This window comes from Cladophialophora bantiana (genome assembly GCF_000835475.1).
Source record: "Cladophialophora bantiana CBS 173.52 unplaced genomic scaffold supercont1.16, whole genome shotgun sequence".
Classification (NCBI taxonomy): Eukaryota; Fungi; Ascomycota; class Eurotiomycetes; order Chaetothyriales; family Herpotrichiellaceae; genus Cladophialophora; species Cladophialophora bantiana.
In genome coordinates, this window is record NW_015971590.1 from 410,212 (window position 1) to 431,133 (window position 20,922).

Sequence of the window (20,922 nt, forward strand, 5' to 3'; positions counted from 1 at the left end):
GGCTTGCAGTCAAAGAAGCCTTCTGGCGGGGCCATTTATTTCTGGCACGGGCGCTTCAGGTCATGCAGGTTTGATACTCACTGAGGCTGTACAGCAACAAGGGCTGGCAGGGGTATGGGGGGCGTATGCATTAACCGCCCAAGCGGACTGTTTGATTTGGTGTCTCGGTGACTTGCCGTATTGGAAGGAACAGCGTCTACCACAGATTCGTTCATGTGAGACCTGGCTGCAGGACAAGAGGGTTCCCACATGGACCGGCAAGACAGGAGGATCTCAAACAAGTCTCAAACTTCAGCAGCATTCTCTCGTCTCAGGCTGTAGCATGGTTGACTAGGGATTTGGGTCGCAACCACCTCAGACGATCGCCCTCCCCTGTGCGGCGATTCGATTGAAATTGCAGATTGCTGGGATTCAATTCAGCCTTGTGGCCAGCTGCCAATCCGCTGAGACGCCTAGCCGCCGAGCCCGCCTAGCGAGAAAGAGGAAAGTCTGACTGTGGCGCTGTGCGCCGTGGCGTGGCGTGGGGCGATGACTCGGTTGCTCAGTCTCTGGCGGCTGCGATGGGATGGCAACTTCTAGATCATCAGCTCAACTCCCTTCATTTTCCATTTCCATCTCATCGCCCAACAAGTCCATATATTGTAACTCTGACCATATAATAGAGTCTCACCGTTCATAGCGGTTGATTCGAATCCTCTCCATTGCATCGTCCGTGGACAGAAGCGACCTCAGCTCACGACACCGCCACTTCCCTACATTTCCTCGCATTTCCAACAACTTTCACACTCACCATCATGGCCGACAGCGACTGGGATACCGTCACACGTATTGGTAGCAAAGTCAGAGGTCCTGGCAGTGGGGCCGTCGATCGTGAACGGGTTGTAAAGGGCAATTCAGCACTCAACGCAGCTAAGCGCTCAGGCGCTGTCGTCCTCACGGAAAAGAAATACGGAGGCACTAATAGCGTAAGTTGCAGCTCTGATACTCCGGACTGCGGGTGAACAGGACTGACAGAGACTTCATAGAGATCGGGCGCCGAGGGCCAACACTTGACCAAGGTCGACCGCTCTGACGATATCATAAAGCCCAAAACCATCCCACCAGCAGTGTCACGGGCCATTGCCGAATGGCGGAACCAGAATAAGGGTCCTGATGGTAAAGCGATGAAGCAGATCGACCTTGCCGACAAGGCTCACGTCGATAGGACGCTCCTCCGAGATATTGAGTCTGGCAAGGCGGCATACGATTCAGTGGCGCTTGGGAAATTGGAAAAAACCATGCACATCAATTTGTTAGGCGGTGACATCGGGAGCCCCAAAGGTCCAAAGTTTAAGAGGCAGCAGCAGAAATGAAGTCTGAGCCAGGCATAAAGAGGTGGAATCTCGAGAGAATAGAAAGGGGGGCAACAAGAGTGAAACCAAGTGTTGACGAGAGCCTCAACGCATGGCCTGTTTGTGGAATAGTAGGGCGCTTCGGTCCAGTGAAGGAGAGTATGTCGATGTGCTGTTCTTCGAACAGGGGCCCTTGTCAACGGCCCACACAGTGATGCTGTTTGCTTGTTGTCATTTCAGTTGGTGTCTCCTCCGAGGGATCTTGCTGCCGATGGACAGAGACATGGTTTGTCGTCGCCTTTTTGACTTTTGGTCTGGCAAGTAACAAAATAGACTGGTGGATTCCTGATCGATCTTTATTTTGCTTTTCCCTTCAGGCTTCTTTCCATTTTTCTTTATCTAGTACGGCCGGTGACTTTCGTTTTGTTGTAAGAAGAGTGAAGAGCGGAGCATGTGAATCCCAGAATCAACCCCCTTCCCAAGAGAGAGAGGGGGGGGAGGGAGGGAGGGAGGGAGAGAGAGACGAATGGGGGAAACTTACCTGACCGCGTCTCATTCCTCGCACAGGGACTATGATGGAATAGACATGTGCCATCATTCTCTTTCTTCTATTCGTCCATTCGTCCATTCACCACCCTGTGTGTATGCTTCCATGTACTCCGTGCTACCGCCTTCCAAACGCGTCGAATCCGCCCTTTGGCGCAGCGGCAGGACAAGAACGAGAAGAACAGGGAGTGAGCAAAAACAGGAGAGCTGGGACTGGATGACGGGAAAAGAGAGACAGCCCAAGACGGAATTTGGCAATAGTCAGATAAATAGATAGATATTTGGATGCTTGAGCTTGATGCTGATGCTGGATCCGTCTTTCCTATTTAAGATTCGAACAAAAACTGATTGATCTGATTCTAAGCCAACTCCTTGCGAACATTTGTGCACCAATGGCTTTATTTCTTTCTTTCCCCCGGCTTCATCATCTATACATTCCTGTATTGATTCTCCATCTTTCGTGGCATCCTTCCATCCTGACGTCCGCTGGTCCACCATCTTTTGTTCCCAAACACGTTCCTGGGCTCTTATGACTTAACCACATCACTCAGTCCCTCGGTCTCCAAGTTCTTCTTGAACCGCTTCTCAATCGCCTCCATGAACTGGCTTGTGGTAACCCACGCCTCCCGGTCTTTCCGTCCACAGGCCAACGCAAGATCTTTGGTCATAATCCCGTCATCATTGACCGTCTGAATAACCGCCTTCTCCAGACTCTCCGCCCAGGTCACTAGTTCGGGCGTGTCATCGAGTTGCCCGCGATGAACCAATCCCCTGGTCCATGCGAAAATACTGGCAATGGGGTTCGTGCTGGTCTCTCTCCCCTTCTGGTGTTCTCTGTAGTGCCGTGTGACAGTTCCGTGCGCGGCTTCGCTCTCAAACGTCAAACCGTCGGGAGTAATTAGCTGGCTGGTCATTAAACCCAGCGACCCAAAGCCCTGTGCCACAATATCACTCTGTACATCTCCGTCATAGTTCTTCATTGCGATCACAAATCCTCCACTGCTCTTGATCATTTGCGCAACCATGTCATCGATTAGGCGGTGTTCGTACCAGATCTTCTTGGCCTCGAATTCCTTGGCGTACTCTTTGTCGTAGATTTCTTGGAATATGTCCTTGAAGCGTCCATCGTAGGCCTTCAAGATGGTGTTCTTGGTAGACATGTAAAGCGGATAACCCCTATCAAGTGCAAATTTGAAGCTTGCGTGTGCGAATCCTCTTATCGAATCATCGGTATTATATTGTGTCTGGGCGACGCCGCCTGTTGCCGGGAAATCGAAAACCTTGATCCTCTCCGGCTCGCCTCCGTTTTTAGGTGTGAATACCATTTCCAACGTGCCTGCTTCGCGGATGACTGTATCCTTAGCACGATACTGGTCGCCAAACGCGTGACGCCCGATGATGATGGGCTTTTCCCAGCCGGGCACGAGGCGGGGAATTCGAGGGATCACGATGGGTTCCCGGAAGACTGTGCCACCGAGGATATTTCGGATTGTACCGTTAGGAGAAAGCCACACTACCAAGACCATTAGTGGTGGAGGGGATGTTGAGGTACTTATATCATACTCTTTTTCAGGTGGAATTCTTTGACCCTGGCCTCGTCTGGAGTGATAGTTGCACACTTCACACCCACGGAATATTTCTTGATGGCTTCCGCAGCATCCACTGTGACTTGATCGTCCGTCTCATCTCTGTAGGGCAAGCCCAAGTCGTAGTACTTCAAGTCAATGTCCAGATACGGGTAGATGAATTTGTCCTTGATATCTTGCCATATTATCCGAGTCATCTCATCGCCGTCGAGCTCCACGACGGGATTCTTGACCTTGATCTTTGGTCTGCCTGAGGACATGGTGCGTGTCTGGTGTGGCGACAGGCCCAGTCTGCGTGATTCGGCCGCAAGTCTGTTCGATGCCGTGGGCGCCATTCTGCACGAGAGTGAAGAGGAGCGGTGATATAGAGACAGGTTCGAAAGGGTGGACCTTCTTGCAGCGCCGCCCACCAGCGCAGTCCGGAGAGGATTCATGTGGGTAGGGGAGAAAAGCTAGATAAAGGAACGGAAAGTGCACGTATATAAGATGTGAAGTCCGGGTGAGCACACCGATGTGATCAGATTGATTTGAGAGGCACCAAGGAGGAACTCTTAGCCCATGCCTCGCAAACTCAGCGAGCTTGAACGTTGGGAAGTGCGCAGATAGCTCGGCTTGCTGCTGTGGTTGTGGAAACCCACCTCTGAGGTTCCATCGGATAGAGATCTTGTGATTCAACAGCCGATGACGATATGGACCAACAGCCGAGGATGAACGAAGGTGGAATTGGTGGAATTTGCTGCGATGTGGCTGCAGGACGTGGGGTTTATTTTTTTGGCTGCAGGGGTCAAAGTGCGGAATAATACTAGAAAGATGGGCGGCGAACGCGGCTAAGGCTCCGAGATCGCTTCGACTTCCAGAACCACCACGTGACCATGGGCACCAGCTCGCAGTCTGCAAACTTCTCCCACGCCCCCATCCACATTTGAGCACAACAAGTTACTTACCAATCACTTCCCTGCCGCATCTCTCTGTCTCGCGTTTCCCCTTCCCTTCGTCCTTCGCCATGGCCGATAAATTGCGCACTCTTCAACAACTCGAATCTCTCCAGGCCAAATACGTAGGCACTGGCCACGCTGACACCACCCGCTACGAATGGAGCCAAAACATCGTCCGCGACTCCCTCGCAAGTTATGTCGGCCATCCTCCTCTGCTCGCGTACATGGCTCTTGGATTGGGAGAGAATAAGGAGATTGTAAGAGGACAAATGATTGAAAAGATGATCAGGGCGAGTGGACCGCCACCACCGAGGGAGGAGGACTGAACGCTTGGAGGTTTCACATCAGAACTCTTCGGGTGATGGAGCATATCAAGATATGAATGCAGACATCCATGCCACGCTCTGATCTATTTCGAAGACGAAGGAGCTGCGCCGCCGACACCCATGATGGACTCACTCCGCGTCGGTGCTTTTCTACCAGATCAACCTGGGAGCTCCTCGACTAAGATCGACACCGGCACATTGTTTAGGCGGGGGATCTAGATAGGCGAATCCCTTTTGGTGAATACCAAGCATTCGGGTCCGGAACGCCATTACCTTCTGGGGAGGAAGGGTCTTGCATGATTCCAAGACCTGACAATTGCAAATCACGAAAGAGGAGCCTTTCCGGCCTGTAACGCGGAGGAGGCAACTACAGACATCTCGACAGATAACCGGCTTTGCAACGAATCGGCTATGGATATGGAATTTTTGATGTCATACCAGGCCTCTTCAAAGTACAGTATGTGCAGTACCGGAAATTCTGTCTGCATAGCAATCAAGTTGAACTCGTCATGCCCGTAAGAAAGATCTGCGGTTCATTCTGTCCGTTCTTGCGTCCTTCAATCCCTTGGGCAATTTTGTGAAACCACTCTGCCTCGTCCCCGCGAATGACACAAAATTGCCAAGCTCTTCGCCCCGGAGAATGTAATGGCCTGTTGAAAAGGACAAAGGAGAATATAAGTGTTGGATGGTTGCTGGGGAGCACACTCCCTTCGTTCATTTTATCGACGATCAGCGTAGTCAAAGAAGTCGGTGGCCGACCACCGACGATCAACGCCGTTTTCTCCCATTTTGACGCCAATTTTCCCATGCACCCCGTCTCCGTCAAGCAGTGATTCCAGTTTCTTTTTTTTTTTTGCAAGATAATGCCCATTATTCGCTCCAGTCGCAGTGCTTGCACGCTCTTCCGCCCTGTGGAGGACACTCTAACGAACTTTCGTAGCCATAGCCTTTGGGAAGTCAAAGGCTGAAATATCGAGCATCAGAACATGAATACCATCATTAGAAAATGCCATTGACAATGTTGCTGCCAATTGTAGCTCCGGCTCCAAAGATGGCAGCATTGCCCATCTTCTTGCCGAACTTCTTGCCCTGCTCTTCGAGCTTGCTGTATTTCCGACCTTCTGGACCGCCGCTGGAAGAGCCTGACTGACTGACTTGGAGAGGAAGATTTCCGTACTCAGTCGACTGTGAGTGAACCATGGGTGGCCGTCGGTCCTCAATAACATTGACGTAGCTTCGGGGGAAGATACCTTCTAGGTTGGTCCTTTCATTGCGACCTCTCCACCCTGGTTTTCATTAGCATGGAATCGGGCCCGAATGGAGATGAGCGGCACGTACAATCGTTGTTCATGTGCTCCAATACCTGGATCCGATCGCCTTGCTGGAGCGCCAGATCGCCAGCATCTGTGGGTGTGTATGCGTAAAGAGCAGAGGCAATCGACAATATTGGCGGTGGAACGTAGGCCGGAGGAGGGAGAGGAGCAGGCGTAGGTACGGGAGCATATCCTTCTTTTAGGTTCATACTCGAGAATTGATCGACAGGAGTGTTGGCGGTGCCATTGACGGGAGCGTGTAGGGGGGCATGTAGCGGTGTCTGAGCTGGTAGTTGTGCTAGGATCGAGGAGAGCTGTTCAGGGGAGATGATGGAGGTATCGGCGAGGAATTCCAGTTCCTATAGAATGTCAATCTGGTGATCCGAAAAGGGTAGAGAGGTTGGTGGTTACACACAGTACGAATGGTACGGAGAGAGCGGTTTGTCAGGGCGATGGAGGCCTCGGTGGCCATGGTATCGCCAGGATATCAGAGGACTCGGACGCGTATGAGCCGCAAATGCGAGAAGCAAGAATGAAGAAAGCGAAAGAGATAAAACGAGAGTGATGAAACTCAACCTCGGACGAGGTGGGTGGTGGTTGAGCGGTCGAGTCGATGGTCGTTTTGACGGATGAGGGAGGAGGTCAGGTTACAAAGGGCTCAAAGGGCAGGAGGTCGGAGCAGGTGGTCACTCGGAAAGGTGAGGCGCAGGCGTGCAAGATGACTGGGTAGATGATGGAGCCAGAGATCGGGCAGGGAAGAGGATGCGAGGGTCCGGACAGGTGGTGTGGTTTGGCGGTTAGGTATGGTTGGACGAAGAGCTTTAGGCGTGAGGGCTTGCCAGGTGGTCGATGCAGGGAAAACAGAGGGCACTCCTTTACCGGCTGGGCCAGAAGGAACGCTGCTCGCTAGGCGCGAGGCATGACCTGCTCGGTACGGCTAGGTACGAGTACGAAGCACTAGCGACCTGGCTAGGCACTCCTGCCAACCCCCGTGGTTAAAGGGCTTCTGAGGGCTACTGAGCGCCAGGGATGGATGCCTGACTCCTCGGACCAGGAATATCGAGTAATCCGTGCATCCGTTGTCTCAGAATGCCGATTATGCAAATGTGTCCGGATATATCGGCATTGCCATTTGAAGCTAGCAGCAGGATTTTAGCAGCATCGGTCTCTATCTTTAACTGGCTTCAACAGGCTTTAACTGGTGCCTGACATCCGAAAAACTCTTGTCGCTTGTCCCATCATCAATCACGTTCGCGACTAATGTCCATAAACAGAAGCAAGTCAGAGGAGTCCAGCCCATGTTCGCTCCACCGAAGCCACTCATCTCCTTGCTGACTGTGCGCCCGCTGCTACATCTAAATTCAACGTCTTCCGTCCGCGAAAACAAGGACAAGACCAAGAACAGAAAAGTAAACAAACAGTCCTCTCTTTTTGTCTTCCTCCCCGGAACAATAATTTCTCTTGTGAAGGTGAGCTCCGGCGATTGTGTGAGTATGTACCCGACGTCCTGCGTGATAAAATGCAACTTCCCATACAAAAAATGGCAGGTTGTGACATCAGTATTGAAAGAGGAGCTGTTGGCACCTACAGCTCACTTCACCGCGCTGGTGCTGGTGCTCATGCCAGTGTCGTCGGTGTGAGTTTGAGTTTGGAGGGCTCATTCATTGACTTGTCTGTCGGGCAATCAACCGTTGTTTGGTCGTTTTCTGGCTGTCTTCGTGCTGTGTGAAACTCTAAACCATCAACAGCAGACGCGCCGCACAAAGCAGACAAACACCAGGCTGGGTGTGCTGGATCGCTCAGTTCTGCCGTTTGTTCACATCCAAACAGTGGATTTCTGATGTGAAGATATATATCGCATGATATTCAATATCACCGTCCCAGAATGCCCTCAAATCTTGTCACAAATAGCTCCAGTGCATTGGAGTTTGCTATATCTTCTCTACACCCAAATCACCGCCTTTGGAATCTGTCACCTCAACCGCGCCGACAGTCACATTTGCATTGACGCATCTATACGGCGCCTATTGTCCTTCACTCAAAAGGATTGTAAGTAGTGCTGGTCGCTATTGTCACTCTGTCACTCTCTCGCGGTTGCTCTCTGTCACCCACCATCTATCCTATAAATATCTCCCCTCGTCCTCCTTCCTCCTCGAGACTTTCCTCACAAAGCATCAGAACATCAAAGAGCTTCCTTGCTTGAGTTAGTAAATATACTGAATCCTACCAAACAGACCTCTCGACCTGCGGCGAGAAAGTTCAGTCTCCTTGCTCTAGTCAACTTTGTCAATCGAGGCATCTCACTGTGTCGAAATGGCTCCACAGCAAGGTCTCAAACCCCAATTCTTCGTCACCCGACAGAATGGAGCCATGGTTCCTCTCATTGCCATGGATGAACTGCCTGTTCATGTCCAGATCGAGGGTGTTTCTCGAAGCCTTGGTGCTTTCGACACCGCTGGGATGACCGGCGTCGGCGTCCGCGAGGCCCGACATCAATATTACGTCGTCCAAAGAATGAACAATACCATGGCCATCCCTTTCAACGGCATTCGCACACCTCAAACTCCTATCTCGAATGCGTCGAAGCCAAATTCTGCCTCCTCGACTCCATTGCTGCGTGCAGCCACGCTTTCCTCCAGTCTCATTCCAAACGCGCTGCATGTCGGAAACCAACTCAACGAAGTAGGCAGCACCTCTGGTGTTGCTTCCACGAACTCAACCAAGGAGGATATCAAGCCTGCTACCAACCCCCTCCCTGGTTCTTCTGCAAACGTCACGCTGCCTCCCACTACGACCACCACTTTGGCATGGCGGAACAAGGCCGAGCCAATTCTCGCAAATGACGCGCCTCCTGCTGACCCAGACCCGGAGATGCCACCAGTCGGCCAGAAAGTCTACTGCTCATACTGGTTGCGCAACGGCGAGTGCAACTTCGCGCAACAAGGCTGCATGTTCAAGCACGTGATGCCGTTGAAGCTTGAGGTTCTTGAGGTCCTTGGCTTCCGCGACCTCCCAGACTGGTACCGCAAGACATACAAGGTAGGCAGCCTGCGTGTCAATGGTGGCCGCGACGGCCTCAGCTACGGCATCCTCGACGGGAACAAGGCCGCGCCGCGTGCCAGGCGCGTCGGTTTGGACGCAGAAGCCACCAGACGGATCATCGCCTCGCATATCAACGCTCTACCTCTCGGTAATGGGCGAGGCGGCCGACACCACCATCATGGGGATAGACAGCGGCGAGCCAGTGGAAACCACTACCACCGTCCTCTTGCGCTTTCCGCCCCGCGGACTCCTGCCGTTGTCGTTGCCGGAGACAATGCTACAGACAAAGTCAAGGCCAAGGCCAACGAGAAGGAGCGCCGCGACGAGCTCCTGGCTGCCGCCTTCGCGGCTGACATGGACAGCGAGCTGGAGGACATGATGGACGCGCGGATGGAGAAGATCCGAGAGCAAGAGCAGGCCGGATGGGAGGAGGAGCAGGAGGCAGCGAAAGAGGCAGCGAAAAGGGCAGCCACTGCCGAGGCAGGAAAGAAGGGTGGTGAGACCGGCGGCGCAGCGAAGAAGGACGAGACCCTAAGTGAGAGGGCCAGCGGAAGCGGCAAGGAATCCGTCCCGATCAAGCCCGTCGCTGTCGGAGACAGGAAGAAGCACGGCGGGCGTGGTGGCGTTAGGTATCCGCGTCGGAAAAAGACGCCACAGGTGCCTGCTGTGCATAAGACAGCATAGGTCGACTGCGACGGCCATGGCAACGTTCTTCGTCCACGCCTACCCAAAAAGCCCGACCCTGGAGGAAGAGAGAAGACCGCTGTTCTCACTGCCTATGGCTGTTCTTTCACCATGCCTCTGTCTCCCTGTTGGTGTCATCGCCGTCCGTCGTTGTAGTGGGAGAGCTGGGAAAAGAGGAAAGCGGCCAAAAGTGGATGAAAGGGAGCCTGGATTTTGCATTATCATAATCAGGTTCCGGAAACACGTGGCGTATCAGGTTCCATCGTGGATATTATTGCTCCAGAGATAACCCCCTTTTATGCTTTTCCTTCTTCTGTTCTGTCCTTAGTATGGAAATGGATAGCTAGAAAGTGAATGGACGAATGTCAAAAGAGAAAAAAATATTCGTGTCCTTTTCTGTTCCTTTTTGGGTAATTGTGCCATTGAGATCTATTTTAGCCGTGTTGTTTTACAGAGACCCCTGCGGTCTCAAAGGCGCTGGCCTCCCAAGCGCTCGAACATATTCATGCACCAATTCCTTGCCGTCGAGTGCCGGCCCTTGCTGTGCCGTCTGGCCCTCACCCAGCAACTTCTGCTCCCGTCTCGCGATCAACAACTCCCTGACCCTTGCGGGCTTCAACTTCCAGTTGTCGGGGAACTCGACTTTCTTTTGTGGTTTGTGGTGCCTCAAGTCCAGCGGAATGTCCTCAAATGTATCCTTCCCGTTGCGCGCCTCGTCTAGCAATTTCTTCACCTGGTCTCCCAAATACCGCTTGTTTTGCGCGGGCGCCTCAAAAATTTCGCAGGACATCTTCACCACGTCTGTGTCCGGGTTGTAGCGGGGCCCGACGAGCTTGAGGAGTTTTTGACGTTGCTTTTCGGTCAGATCCGGGAGGTCTTTCGTGCAGAATTGAACCACCACTTTGCGGGCGGCCGGGTGGTATTCACCCATGTACGTTGTATAGCGGAAGCGGAGGGGTGTGGCCTCCGTAGGGGGTGTGAATGGCTTTGCGAACTCTGAGAACACATATTAGTACAAATGTCAATGACGAAGTCGAGCTGAACCGAATGATGCTTACGTTGTAACAAGGGCATATCCCATGCAATGACCCGCGTATACTCCCTGACCTCTCTGTGTAGATCCAACTCATTATGCGCAACACTCGAAATGGCACTCTCATCCCACTCCTCGTCGCCATCCTCTACCTGCGTGAATTCATCGTCTTCTTCATCCAATGCCCAGTAGCCCACTTCATTACTCTTCAACGGGACGTCGGGGAAATCCAAGGGCTCGACTTCCTTGCCAATTTCTCGATCTACATTGTCGACGAGCTTCTCCATAAACGGGTCCGGGGCGTTGGGGTCGGCATTGAAGTTGATGCCAGCTTCTTCAAATTCGGCGGCGTAGTGATTCTGCAGCGCAAGGTAGGACTCTTGGTCCTTGGGCGAGAGCATTTGGAAATCGGCGAGTTCGTCAGGGTCCAGGTCGGCGACAGTGATCGGTGTAGAGGGGATTTTGTAGCCGCCTTCAGGTGGTCGGCTAAGATCCAAATCCTCCTCATCGTCTTCGTCTTCGTCTCCTTTTTGGTCAAACACAGAGGTCCTTCGGTTAGTATCTACTCGACGCGGCAACGTTGTTGAGAGTTGTCGAAGTTGTAGGCTTGTGCCCGTGGTTCGATGCCGCCGTGCAAAGAGCTGCGACTGCGCTGCTTGACATTTTCGTTTCACCGGGATCTGTCGACTAACTTGGAATAATGAACGACATAGATGCCGTGCTGTGGTAGCCATTGTTGCCGGTGTCTTTCGGTCTTGTGAGCCTGCGCATTGGGGAGCTTCAGATAAATTTCCCCAAAACCAAATTTGCGTGACTTCGCTCTGTGGTCAGATGTAGAATAGTGGCAGTTCTCTGAGGACCCATGATCCACCGAAGTCTACATCTCGTGGGCCTAAAGGCGAGCTTAGGCGAGTCACCCACAATCTTCCTCCACTGTCGCCATCGTCTCTTTAGGAATTTGGATAATGGCCGATCCGAGACCATCCAGCAATGCCTCCGGGAAGCGATGTTTTGTGACCATCGGCGCAACAGCTCCCTTTAATAGTCTAGTCGGCGCCGTGCTGGAACCAGCATTCATCAAACCGCTTCGTGAAGCAGGATATACACAACTACGAATCCAGTTTGGTAATCACGAGGGCGAGAATATATTTCGGGAGCGATGCAAGTCCCTGAAGGAAGCCGATTTTGACAGAGGTATCGACATTACAGGCTTCGGGTTCTGCAAAGAAGGGCTACGAGAAGAGATGCTTGCAGTAAAGGGACGATCCCCAGAGGATGAGGGAATGGTCATCAGCCACGCCGGATCAGGATCAGTCCTTGACGCCCTTCGCATCGGCGTGCCCATCGTGGTGGTCCCAAACACAGATCTGCTGCACAACCATCAAGTCGAGTTGGCCGAGGCTCTGGCAGAGCAAGAGTATGTGATTCATGGCAAGCTTGGCAGTCTTGCAGACTCGATAGCGAGCGTCGAGGATTTGCGGAAGAAGATGAAGAGGTGGCCGCCGCTGAGGTCAGGAGAGGAGAAGTATAGACGTGGGCTGGAGGACGTTATTGCTGAAGAGATGGGCTGGCAGATTGATTGAATTGGGAGTTCGGTGTTGGAGGCTTCTTGATAACTGCCGTACCCACGGCTTCCCATGATGTTGCTCAGGATTTATCACAGACTCCTGTACTTTGTAGGATGAAAAACGTTGAACAAAGGTCAGGGGGGTGGTATTCGATGTTCTGGAACAGATTTTGCAATGAATCTTTCAAGTCGAGATTGGCATTGGAATTTCCCTCTGCCTTTTGTGTCAACGCAGAGCCATTCTAGGATACTGCGCAGGGGCAGAGGCTTATATTAGCATACGGGACGATAATCAAACGCAACAACCCCAATCTCTACTGATCGCGCGCGTGCTTGGCTCCACGTGTGCTGCCGGGCTCTTTGAAGGCTCATCGGGCATGTCGCTGTGCTGTCTCTTTTATTTTGCGGCCATGTCGAAGACCTAGGGAGTGGATCAATGAGGAGTAAGAAGGGATGAACGGAGGTCTGAATTTTCGAAAACTTCATGTCGTCGACACGTCTTGTAGCTAGACACGTTTTCAAAGGCCCTCCAAACCTCTTTCTCGCATGGCAACTATTCCCCAATCGATCGCTGACATAATGCTCAAGAGGTTGCTCGCCAGGAGTATGGAGTTTCAAAGACTTCGACATTTCGTTCAGACAACCGTTACTTGAAAGATACGTTGAGAGAATTGCGCGGATCCTGCGAAGAGCATCTTGGAGACAAGTGCGGCCTTGTAGACAATCGATTCTGCTCTCTTTCAAAAGGCCCTCGACCTGCTCCTTGCGCATTATGGTGTGAGCTAGTTTGAAAACGCTTCGTGATCCGAGAAACCTATCGACTGCGGCCGTCAGGAGCAGTAAACGAAAAGTAATTGTTTACACATCAAGCATCTAAGCCGAAGACTATCCCACGGCTTCACTTTATGGGCAGATATGACGCCGAAGATTCCTTCTTTTCTATTCCATCTGACTCCACAAAGTGAAATCCTGGGAGAGGGCACATATCCAAACAGGATCTGGAGATGTGTAGGTGTATGCGTCAAGGCCTGGACAAACGTTCCAGGACTGAAATCGACCACCAAAGAACAGACAGTGCAACGTACCTGTCACAGACGCCATCCAAAACGTTGCTATACAGCTATGAGAGCTCTTCGTTATATGGCAGCAGCCTGTCGAGGAGAACGCGTAGAGACGTGCAGAACTTGTTCGTTTGACAAAAGTAGTATGTAGCACTGTGGTACGTACCGACTGTGGTCGTAGCTAGACCCCCTTAATCACTCCCATTCCAGATTCCCTGATTGCTGTGTTCCGCGTTTGCCCGGCCTCTTGGTCATTGCCCTCCCCTTGTGCGTGAGCTTGAGGTCCGATCGCAATCTAGACAGAGCTACAGGACTAGTAATAGCCTCTCGAGGGGACACGTTCGCGGAGACACTTGTCAAGTAACTCCATCTGGTGGGCATAGTGACGCGAGATATAGGTAGTAAGCAGATGTGGAAAGTCAAAACGTCCTGGTCCCACTTGGGCCAGTTCAATGAACTCGACATCCTTGACTAACTTCTGTACGAGCAACTCGTGTTCGTTGTTCATCACGACCCAAATCAAGGTACCATCAGGGACGTTCCGGGAACAGGCATATTGGAGATCCAGCGGGACTTTGGGTTTCGGCGTTTCCCGACTGGGGAAGCCCCTGGCAATGCCCACGATGGGTAGAGCAAGGAACATTCCATCCGGAGGCAACTATGTGCGCGTGGATGACGACCTGCTCCAGTTTGGGGAATAGCCTTCCCGGGGATGCTAACATTTTGGATCCAATCGGCATATCCAAGGTCGTGTAAGTGAAGGATCCAGTCAATTCGGCGGACGTGGACTTTCGTCTTCTTCTAGGGTTCCAAGGTATCGTTCGAGGGGTCGAGTAGCAAGTCGAATTGTAATATGAACGAGGATAGTAAGATATTACATGCCTCGGTGAAGATCCGCTTGCAGGTCCGCGGTGGTCGAGAGACTTCAGACCGCGTCGGGTGTTGGCACCTTGAAGAAGCACTGGCAGCGTCATCGTTGGTGGGGGTAGAGTTGATGCAAGCTAGACAGTCATCTTGTTTGAAGTTGTATCCCTCGCGAGTCGGTACTACGTGACAATCTGCGAAGGCTAGGTGCCAGATTCGACTGCGGATCTCGGCAGGAAGATTCAGCAGGCGAGATTGGGGCTGTGAATCTGGGTTCATTCTAGGAGCTCCCATGGAGAATGGCGTCGCAGAAGGTGTCGAAAACGGACGGCCTGATGAACTGCCAACCTGTCAGGAGGACGTGCCCGAGAACGAAGCCGAAATTGATGGTCAATCGCAAGTCAAGCTCCGAGACAATGTCAAGATGTTGATTCTACTCTTCGAAGCCCGGTGCAGGCGATCTTAGTGGGCAAGGTATTGCTCCCTACGTTACAGGATGAGCTGGAAGTTGTTGCGATCAAGTTACCGGACTGGTAATAAGTGTCATGTCACATGTTCTTTATCAATAGCTCGGTGTCCAGCCTTTGAATAACAAGATCCTCGTCCCCCTCGCCCGTCACCACTGTGTATGGACCCTCATTGAAACATGAGATTATTCAAAGAAATGATACAATTATGACGCAGGGTATTACCATTTTGTCTCTTCCTCCAGAGGTTCTTTTGAGGATCTCATCGTATTGCGACTACGCGGCAGCGCTTGCCCTGTCGCTAACCTGCAAGGACCTACGTGTCTTCAGACCGCATGGCTACGGAATGATTGACTTGCTGCAAATCGAGCGATGGCCATGCTACGATCCCGCAGGACAAGCTGAACACCACATGAGACAGCCTCTTGTCGGGAGAGACTATTTCGCATGCTCCCTCTGCCTTCACGTTCGATCCGCAGTGGAGTTTTCGAATGCAATGATGAAGGGGAAGAGAGGGAAACATTCCCAGGCGATATGCGATGATCTCGGATCCCGTCTGAAGCGGTTCTGCATTGAATGTGGCATTAAACATGGGAAATACCAAGCAGGGACTGTCATGCAGTTTGGTGGCGCTCTTCTGAGTGATCTGGATCGGGAGATCGGTGGGGGGCAAAGGGCTGGTTTGTCGCAGATGCCGCTCTTTCAGCAGACTTCCGTACTACGGCGAAGTAGGTATGGCGAAGTTGTGTGTCTCTTGCTCTCAAGGCAGTTGAGAAAGCAGCCGAGGGGGACTATAGCGTCTGGGGAGGAGACGGCCAGTCACTCCTTTGGTGTCGAGACCCAGGTGCGCTAAGTCGGTTTTCCACTGTTAAAAGGTACTTCATTGAGGTGTTAGGCTGTCAAGCTGTGGGGTGGATGAAGAAAAGGGAAGGGGATATAGTCCGTCAGAAGTCAAATGGTGGCAGATATTTCCGAGAATATAGCGTACTGACATTCCTGAAAGCATTCAAAAGAATACGTACTATTCCTAGAGGGAGCGACAAATAATCCATACCAGGATTCTTTTCTTTGCTGTCGTCGCCATTCAAACTGCCGTCGCTGCCGCCGTCACAATGGAGAGTGCCGTCCTTTCCCATGCTCCTCGTTAGGTTTCCCATATTCTACGCCCCAGGTTTGACTAGTTTGGGGCCTCGAATTCAGCACTTCGTCGATGTTCCAAGGTATCTGGACTTGCCCGTTCGTCGTTCGCAAGGCCGCCCTATCTCGATTAGCGCGAAGCATGCCAGCGCTTGGGTCATAGCCGCGTATCCCATAGTAGTCCTGCACTCTCTTTTCCTGTGCTTTTCTTTCTGCCTTGTCTTTGTTGTTCTGCCGTGCCCGATCTTTGCTCTCTTGTCTTTTCGCCTCTCGCTTCTTGTAGTCTTCCTGTCGTCGTGCCTTCCGTTCCTGCGTCGCTCCTTCTTTGCGAGCTTTGGCTTCTGCTCTCTGTTCATCTCGCTGGCGTGCCTCAAGTTCTTCCAGTGCACGGTCTCTAATCCCTCTAGATCGTGCAAACGAGATTCGATCAAGTATCCTGCTCGATCGGGCTCGACGTGCTGCTACTACTTGGCGAGTTGGTGAGGTGGGAGTAAAGCCATCGCCTTCTTGATAAGGATGTAGAATACATTCCGTGAGATTGTGCAGATCCTGACATGTTTCCTTGGGAGTCGCGCTTCCTGTGAGATTGGGTTGCTCAGGGGCCGATAGATCGGCCATATTATTCAAACGGAATTTGCCTCCGACCGGTGGAGGAGAGACTGTCGTGATTAAGATACCGACAGGATTGAGTCGAGTCGAAAGAAGCGGCGCTCCCTGTTTCGGTGGATTGTCAAGACACAGTGGATGAAGAGCGCTAAGAGCAAGACGATAAAGATAGGGGCGATGAAATACTCCGCGAATTCGATGAGGGTGTCGAAAGCCATAGGTGAGGTGGCGAACTAACAAACAGAAGACTACGGATGAGGGATGGAAAACAGACAGTCCCCGTTCGTCACGTCGGTCAAACCGCACCTGGCCGCCCTGACATGGCAGTCACGACCGTCAAGGCTGAGTTCATATTTTGCCTCGACCAAAGCTTCAGCGGTGGTCGTTGCAGTTGGCTCATATTCCCTTGACAAGTTTGGTTTCTTCAGTGACATGGAGTCTTGCTTTGTTTGGCGGCCTAGAGTGCAATATGCATGGTAGCTGATGCGGTCTTCATGGAGAATGCATCTTTGAGTCGGAGGTGCATGTCAGCAACCAACTCGCAGTAGAATCTTGCCCTGTGCTCCAGCGTCCCAGAAAGGATTTGCCATCGCGCAGGATGCCAAGATCAGTGACACTAGAACCTCCACGAGTTGTGTGTGTGTGAAGCTGACACCGGTCCAACCATGTGTGTTCTCTTCAAACATTTGCGTGTGAAAGAGAGTGTATGATCCGAGATTTTTGCCAAATGATTTTAGCGCCTGCTGTCACTCGCTCCTGGAGGACCACTCATATTAAAACCAGGTGGAGGAGGGGCCTGTCCTTGACTCATGCTACTACCAGGTCCCGGACTAGGTCCTCCAGGCGGACCTTGCTGACCCTGCTGAGCTGGAGGCGGGAAGCCGCCCGGTGCACCTGGAGGAGGAAATTGGAAGTTTGGAGGAAACCCGCCGGGCGGTGGAGGAAAAGGTAAACCACCTGGTAGGTTTGGAGGAGGGGCACCACTGGGCGGGAAAGGTGGAAATGGCATGCCACGACCACCTGGAGGGGGTACTATGCCACCAGGTCCTGGCGGCGCTGCACCGGGTAGTCCGAATGGTGGAGGGGGCATTCCTGTGATGAATACCAGTGAGACGACATCGAAACTCAATCGAGGCCAAACATACCTGGAAATCCAGGGAGAGGCGGAGGAAATCCTGACGCAGCTTGTTGAAGCATAGGATTTGCTTGACCTTCGGCGGCGTATGAGGAAGTGATCGAGTCAATGACCGACTGTGCCTTTTCGTGACCAATCTCTGGATCTCGTTAGACATCGTTGAGCCCCTGCCTTTTGGTACATACGCTGATAATATTCGACCACGTTTCTCAGGTGGTTTCGGCCAGCATTGTGAGCCTTGCGCACCGACATGGAATCATGTGTAAGGTAGACATCACAATAGTCGCAAAAGAGTGCTGCGCATGTTAGTGAAATAGCCATATGTGGAGAGGGAAGTACTTATATTTGGGCATTTTGGCGGTTGAGATGGCTTGAAATTCGGTTGCAAACAGCGGCGAAGACAGAATCAGCGTCGGTAGATGGGATCAGGAGCTGGCTGGTGCAAAGGAGCGTGTGTCTGCGTTTGTGAAAGTTGATAATATTCTGTTGGAGGAACCAGGAGGAACAAATGCCAACAAGGCGGTGAAAAGCGGCAGAATTTTGTCTCGTCGCGTCCTGCGGCTGGAGACTGAACTCGCGTCTTCTTTTGTCCAAGTCCCCCTGGTCCCTATCCCCCTACTAATCACCACAACCACCATCGGCATCATGCGGTGATCAGAGTAGCAATCCCTTCAATCTTAATCTTTGCTTGTTTGAAATACTTCTGGTCGATATGGCCGACGGGGGAAGTCTGCACAATGTACCGCTCGTGCTGGACAACGGAAGCGGCACCATTCGAGCTGGCTTTGCCGGCACCGATCTTCCTGCGGCCTATTTCCCTTCCTACGTTGGCCGACCTAAGCACGTCCGTGCCCTTGCCGGGGCCCTGGAGGGAGATGTCTTCATCGGCCCTAAGGCGCAGGAACTACGGGGCCTTCTGAAAATCAAGTACCCGCTTGAACATGGAATCGTCACTGATTGGGATGACATGGAAAAGATTTGGACATATGTCTACGAACAAGAATTGAAAACACTGAGCGAAGAACATCCTGTCCTCCTCACAGAGCCACCCTTGAACCCCAGACAAAATCGAGACACGGCTGCCCAGATCTTGTTTGAACAATTCAACGTCCCCGCCATATATATGTCCATTCAAGCCGTTCTGAGTCTGTATGCGAGCGGTAGAACAACCGGTATTGTTCTGGACAGTGGAGATGGTGTCAGTCATGCAGTACCTGTCTACGAAGGGTTTGCAATCCCGAGCAGCATACGGAGAATCGACGTGGCAGGAAGAGACATCACCGAATACATGCAACTCCTCCTGCGCAAAAATGGCCATGTCTTTCACACCAGCGCAGAAAAGGAAATTGTCAGAATCATGAAAGAGAAAACCGCATACATCGCCCTGGATCCCCGAAAAGAAGAGAAGGACTGGTCACAGGGGATATGGAAGAACGAGAAGAGGGATGTCGAGTACGTGCTCCCAGATGGCCAAAAGATCAAAATTGGAGCAGAACGGTTCCGAGCTCCAGAGATTCTGTTTGAACCAGAATTAATCGGGTTGGAATATCAGGGCATCCATCAAATGGTCGTGGATGCCATCAACCGGACGGACATGGACCTCCGAAAAAACCTTTTCGGCAATGTTGTCCTCAGCGGTGGTACGACTTTATGTAAAGGGTTTCCGGACCGACTTCTGTATGAAATGCAGAGGCTGGCGGTCAAGGATATGCGCATCAAGATATATGCACCTCCCGAGCGAAAGTACAGCACGTGGATTGGTGGCAGCATCCTTGCTGGGTTGAGCACATTCAGAAAGGTAAGTGAGGACCACGTTCTTAGTATCGGGCTACCACTAATGCCAGGCCAGATGTGGGTCAGCATTGACGACTGGCATGAGAATCCAGACGTTATCCACACTAAGTTTACCTGATTGGGAGTCGTCCAGAGCGACAGTGCTCGTATGATCGTGGCCAGGAGATTGAGGACCTCGGCTTCCACACATTCCAGCCCACGAAACGACGAGCATCTGGCGGTGAGGTTAACAACAAAAAACTCTTTTTTTGTCAGGCACCACCGGCATCGCGCGATGGACGCAGGCCGTCCAGCGCCACAGAGAGGCGAGTGTTGGATCTGCTGATCAATGACCCTCTGGAGCATCGGCCTTGGGTAACTGCGGGGAAGTCCCGAGAATCCGGGGGATGGTCTAGCCACAGATCAACGGGCTCTGGAAGCACTATCCAGATTGAGGCAGGCCACAACACCGGAGGCCGACCTACTTACCATACCGTTGTTGATGGCCAGGGCCAGGTCGTATCGATCCCTCTTCTCAGGGGTAACTCAACAAACTCAACACGTGTCCGATTGTCAGGACGACGAGGAGGCAGAAGTCGACGAGCAGAAAGAACGAAAAAAGAGGCGAGGGCTGTTTCAAGCCCCGGGCTCCCGCCTGGCGATGGAGGGGACAGAGGTGACTTGTGGTGACGACTGGAGAAGGGCTGCCATCTTGGGCAATCTATTACCCCCAGGAAACGACGGTCCCCGCTCTGGGCAGCAGGCGATTACCCCATAGATTGCTCGGAGCGCAGCGCGTGGCGGAGGATGAGGCCGAATCGAGGCTGGGCATGACTAACGGAATCTCCCAGCTCGACAGCTGACGTCGATGTGTGGCCAATGGCAGCCTCACCGCCCGACTCCGCCAGAGGAATTTTCTACGAGAGACTTTTGCCGTCGTCCAGTTTCCGCCCATCACGCAAGTACCTGTAGTACACTGCCCTTACCAAGCCTCATCGAATATCCACCTGCAACCGTGTCACTTCCTCTCTACCAGTATTTTCCATGACGCCAGCTTTAGCTATTTCCCGCTCTTGTGTCGCCATCTGTCCCCATCGTGACCTGCAAATTTGCACCTTCGCGCTTTGCAGTTAACGGCAGGCCTGTCTCAACCTTGGCCGACACTTTCCAGTTAACTGCAAAGTGCGACAAGACGTTGGGTTTCTATCGAGTAATGGCCCCAGAATTCACACGCCCATGGCTCTCCCTTGCCAGCCCCGTGAGCCCCTTGCCAGTGCTTGTGCCTTGACTGGAGATCCTCACGTCAACAACTACCAAGCAGAAAAACTTTTTCACAATGGCTCATTGTTCGTATATAATCACCTGGTCCCCTGGTCCTCCTCGTGACGGGATTCTTGTTTCGCATCCCAAGTTGCTTATTGCTCTTGACAAAGCCCGTCGTCATTGTCCTGTGGAAATACCTCAGACCGGCAACATTTCTAACAAATACTGTCCTTCTGATCACCGTCACCTGACA

General features: G+C 52.3%; 10 protein-coding genes across 10 annotated transcripts; 5 read left to right on the forward strand and 5 right to left on the reverse strand.

Annotated features, from left to right (window-relative positions):
- Positions 1 to 794: 794 nt before the first annotated feature.
- Z519_09738 (uncharacterized protein) lies at positions 795 to 1,352 on the forward strand (the record flags this gene model as incomplete). The annotated part of the gene is made up of 2 exons (XM_016767459.1): positions 795 to 965; positions 1,026 to 1,352. 2 exons carry the CDS (start codon positions 795 to 797, stop codon positions 1,350 to 1,352), a joined length of 498 nt encoding a protein of 165 aa, XP_016616251.1.
- A 1,052-nt stretch (positions 1,353 to 2,404) lies between these two features.
- On the reverse strand, positions 2,405 to 3,798 carry Z519_09739 (isocitrate dehydrogenase [NADP], mitochondrial; the record flags this gene model as incomplete). The annotated part of the gene is made up of 2 exons (XM_016767460.1): positions 2,405 to 3,390; positions 3,441 to 3,798. The coding sequence occupies 2 exons, from the start codon at positions 3,796 to 3,798 to the stop codon at positions 2,405 to 2,407; spliced, it is 1,344 nt and encodes a 447-aa protein (XP_016616252.1).
- A 668-nt stretch (positions 3,799 to 4,466) lies between these two features.
- On the forward strand, positions 4,467 to 4,724 carry Z519_09740 (uncharacterized protein; the record flags this gene model as incomplete). Its single annotated transcript, XM_016767461.1, has 1 exon — positions 4,467 to 4,724. The coding sequence occupies one exon, from the start codon at positions 4,467 to 4,469 to the stop codon at positions 4,722 to 4,724; it is 258 nt and encodes an 85-aa protein (XP_016616253.1).
- A 999-nt stretch (positions 4,725 to 5,723) lies between these two features.
- Z519_09741 (uncharacterized protein) lies at positions 5,724 to 6,509 on the reverse strand (the record flags this gene model as incomplete). Its single annotated transcript, XM_016767462.1, has 3 exons — positions 5,724 to 6,010; positions 6,063 to 6,396; positions 6,453 to 6,509. The coding sequence occupies 3 exons, from the start codon at positions 6,507 to 6,509 to the stop codon at positions 5,724 to 5,726; spliced, it is 678 nt and encodes a 225-aa protein (XP_016616254.1).
- Positions 6,510 to 8,350: 1,841 nt separating this feature from the next.
- On the forward strand, positions 8,351 to 9,763 carry Z519_09742 (uncharacterized protein; the record flags this gene model as incomplete). Its single annotated transcript, XM_016767463.1, has 1 exon — positions 8,351 to 9,763. One exon carries the CDS (start codon positions 8,351 to 8,353, stop codon positions 9,761 to 9,763), a length of 1,413 nt encoding a protein of 470 aa, XP_016616255.1.
- Positions 9,764 to 10,211: 448 nt separating this feature from the next.
- Z519_09743 (uncharacterized protein) lies at positions 10,212 to 11,530 on the reverse strand (the record flags this gene model as incomplete). Its single annotated transcript, XM_016767464.1, has 2 exons — positions 10,212 to 10,759; positions 10,822 to 11,530. The coding sequence occupies 2 exons, from the start codon at positions 11,528 to 11,530 to the stop codon at positions 10,212 to 10,214; spliced, it is 1,257 nt and encodes a 418-aa protein (XP_016616256.1).
- Positions 11,531 to 11,761: 231 nt separating this feature from the next.
- On the forward strand, positions 11,762 to 12,379 carry Z519_09744 (uncharacterized protein; the record flags this gene model as incomplete). Its single annotated transcript, XM_016767465.1, has 1 exon — positions 11,762 to 12,379. One exon carries the CDS (start codon positions 11,762 to 11,764, stop codon positions 12,377 to 12,379), a length of 618 nt encoding a protein of 205 aa, XP_016616257.1.
- A 3,483-nt stretch (positions 12,380 to 15,862) lies between these two features.
- Positions 15,863 to 16,510, reverse strand: Z519_09745 (uncharacterized protein; the record flags this gene model as incomplete). The annotated part of the gene is made up of 1 exon (XM_016767466.1): positions 15,863 to 16,510. The coding sequence occupies one exon, from the start codon at positions 16,508 to 16,510 to the stop codon at positions 15,863 to 15,865; it is 648 nt and encodes a 215-aa protein (XP_016616258.1).
- Positions 16,511 to 17,231: 721 nt separating this feature from the next.
- Z519_09746 (U1 small nuclear ribonucleoprotein C) lies at positions 17,232 to 17,885 on the reverse strand (the record flags this gene model as incomplete). The annotated part of the gene is made up of 3 exons (XM_016767467.1): positions 17,232 to 17,590; positions 17,644 to 17,772; positions 17,819 to 17,885. The coding sequence occupies 3 exons, from the start codon at positions 17,883 to 17,885 to the stop codon at positions 17,232 to 17,234; spliced, it is 555 nt and encodes a 184-aa protein (XP_016616259.1).
- Positions 17,886 to 18,345: 460 nt separating this feature from the next.
- Positions 18,346 to 19,545, forward strand: Z519_09747 (actin-like protein; the record flags this gene model as incomplete). Its single annotated transcript, XM_016767468.1, has 2 exons — positions 18,346 to 19,431; positions 19,483 to 19,545. 2 exons carry the CDS (start codon positions 18,346 to 18,348, stop codon positions 19,543 to 19,545), a joined length of 1,149 nt encoding a protein of 382 aa, XP_016616260.1.
- Between the last annotated feature and the right edge of the window lie 1,377 nt (positions 19,546 to 20,922).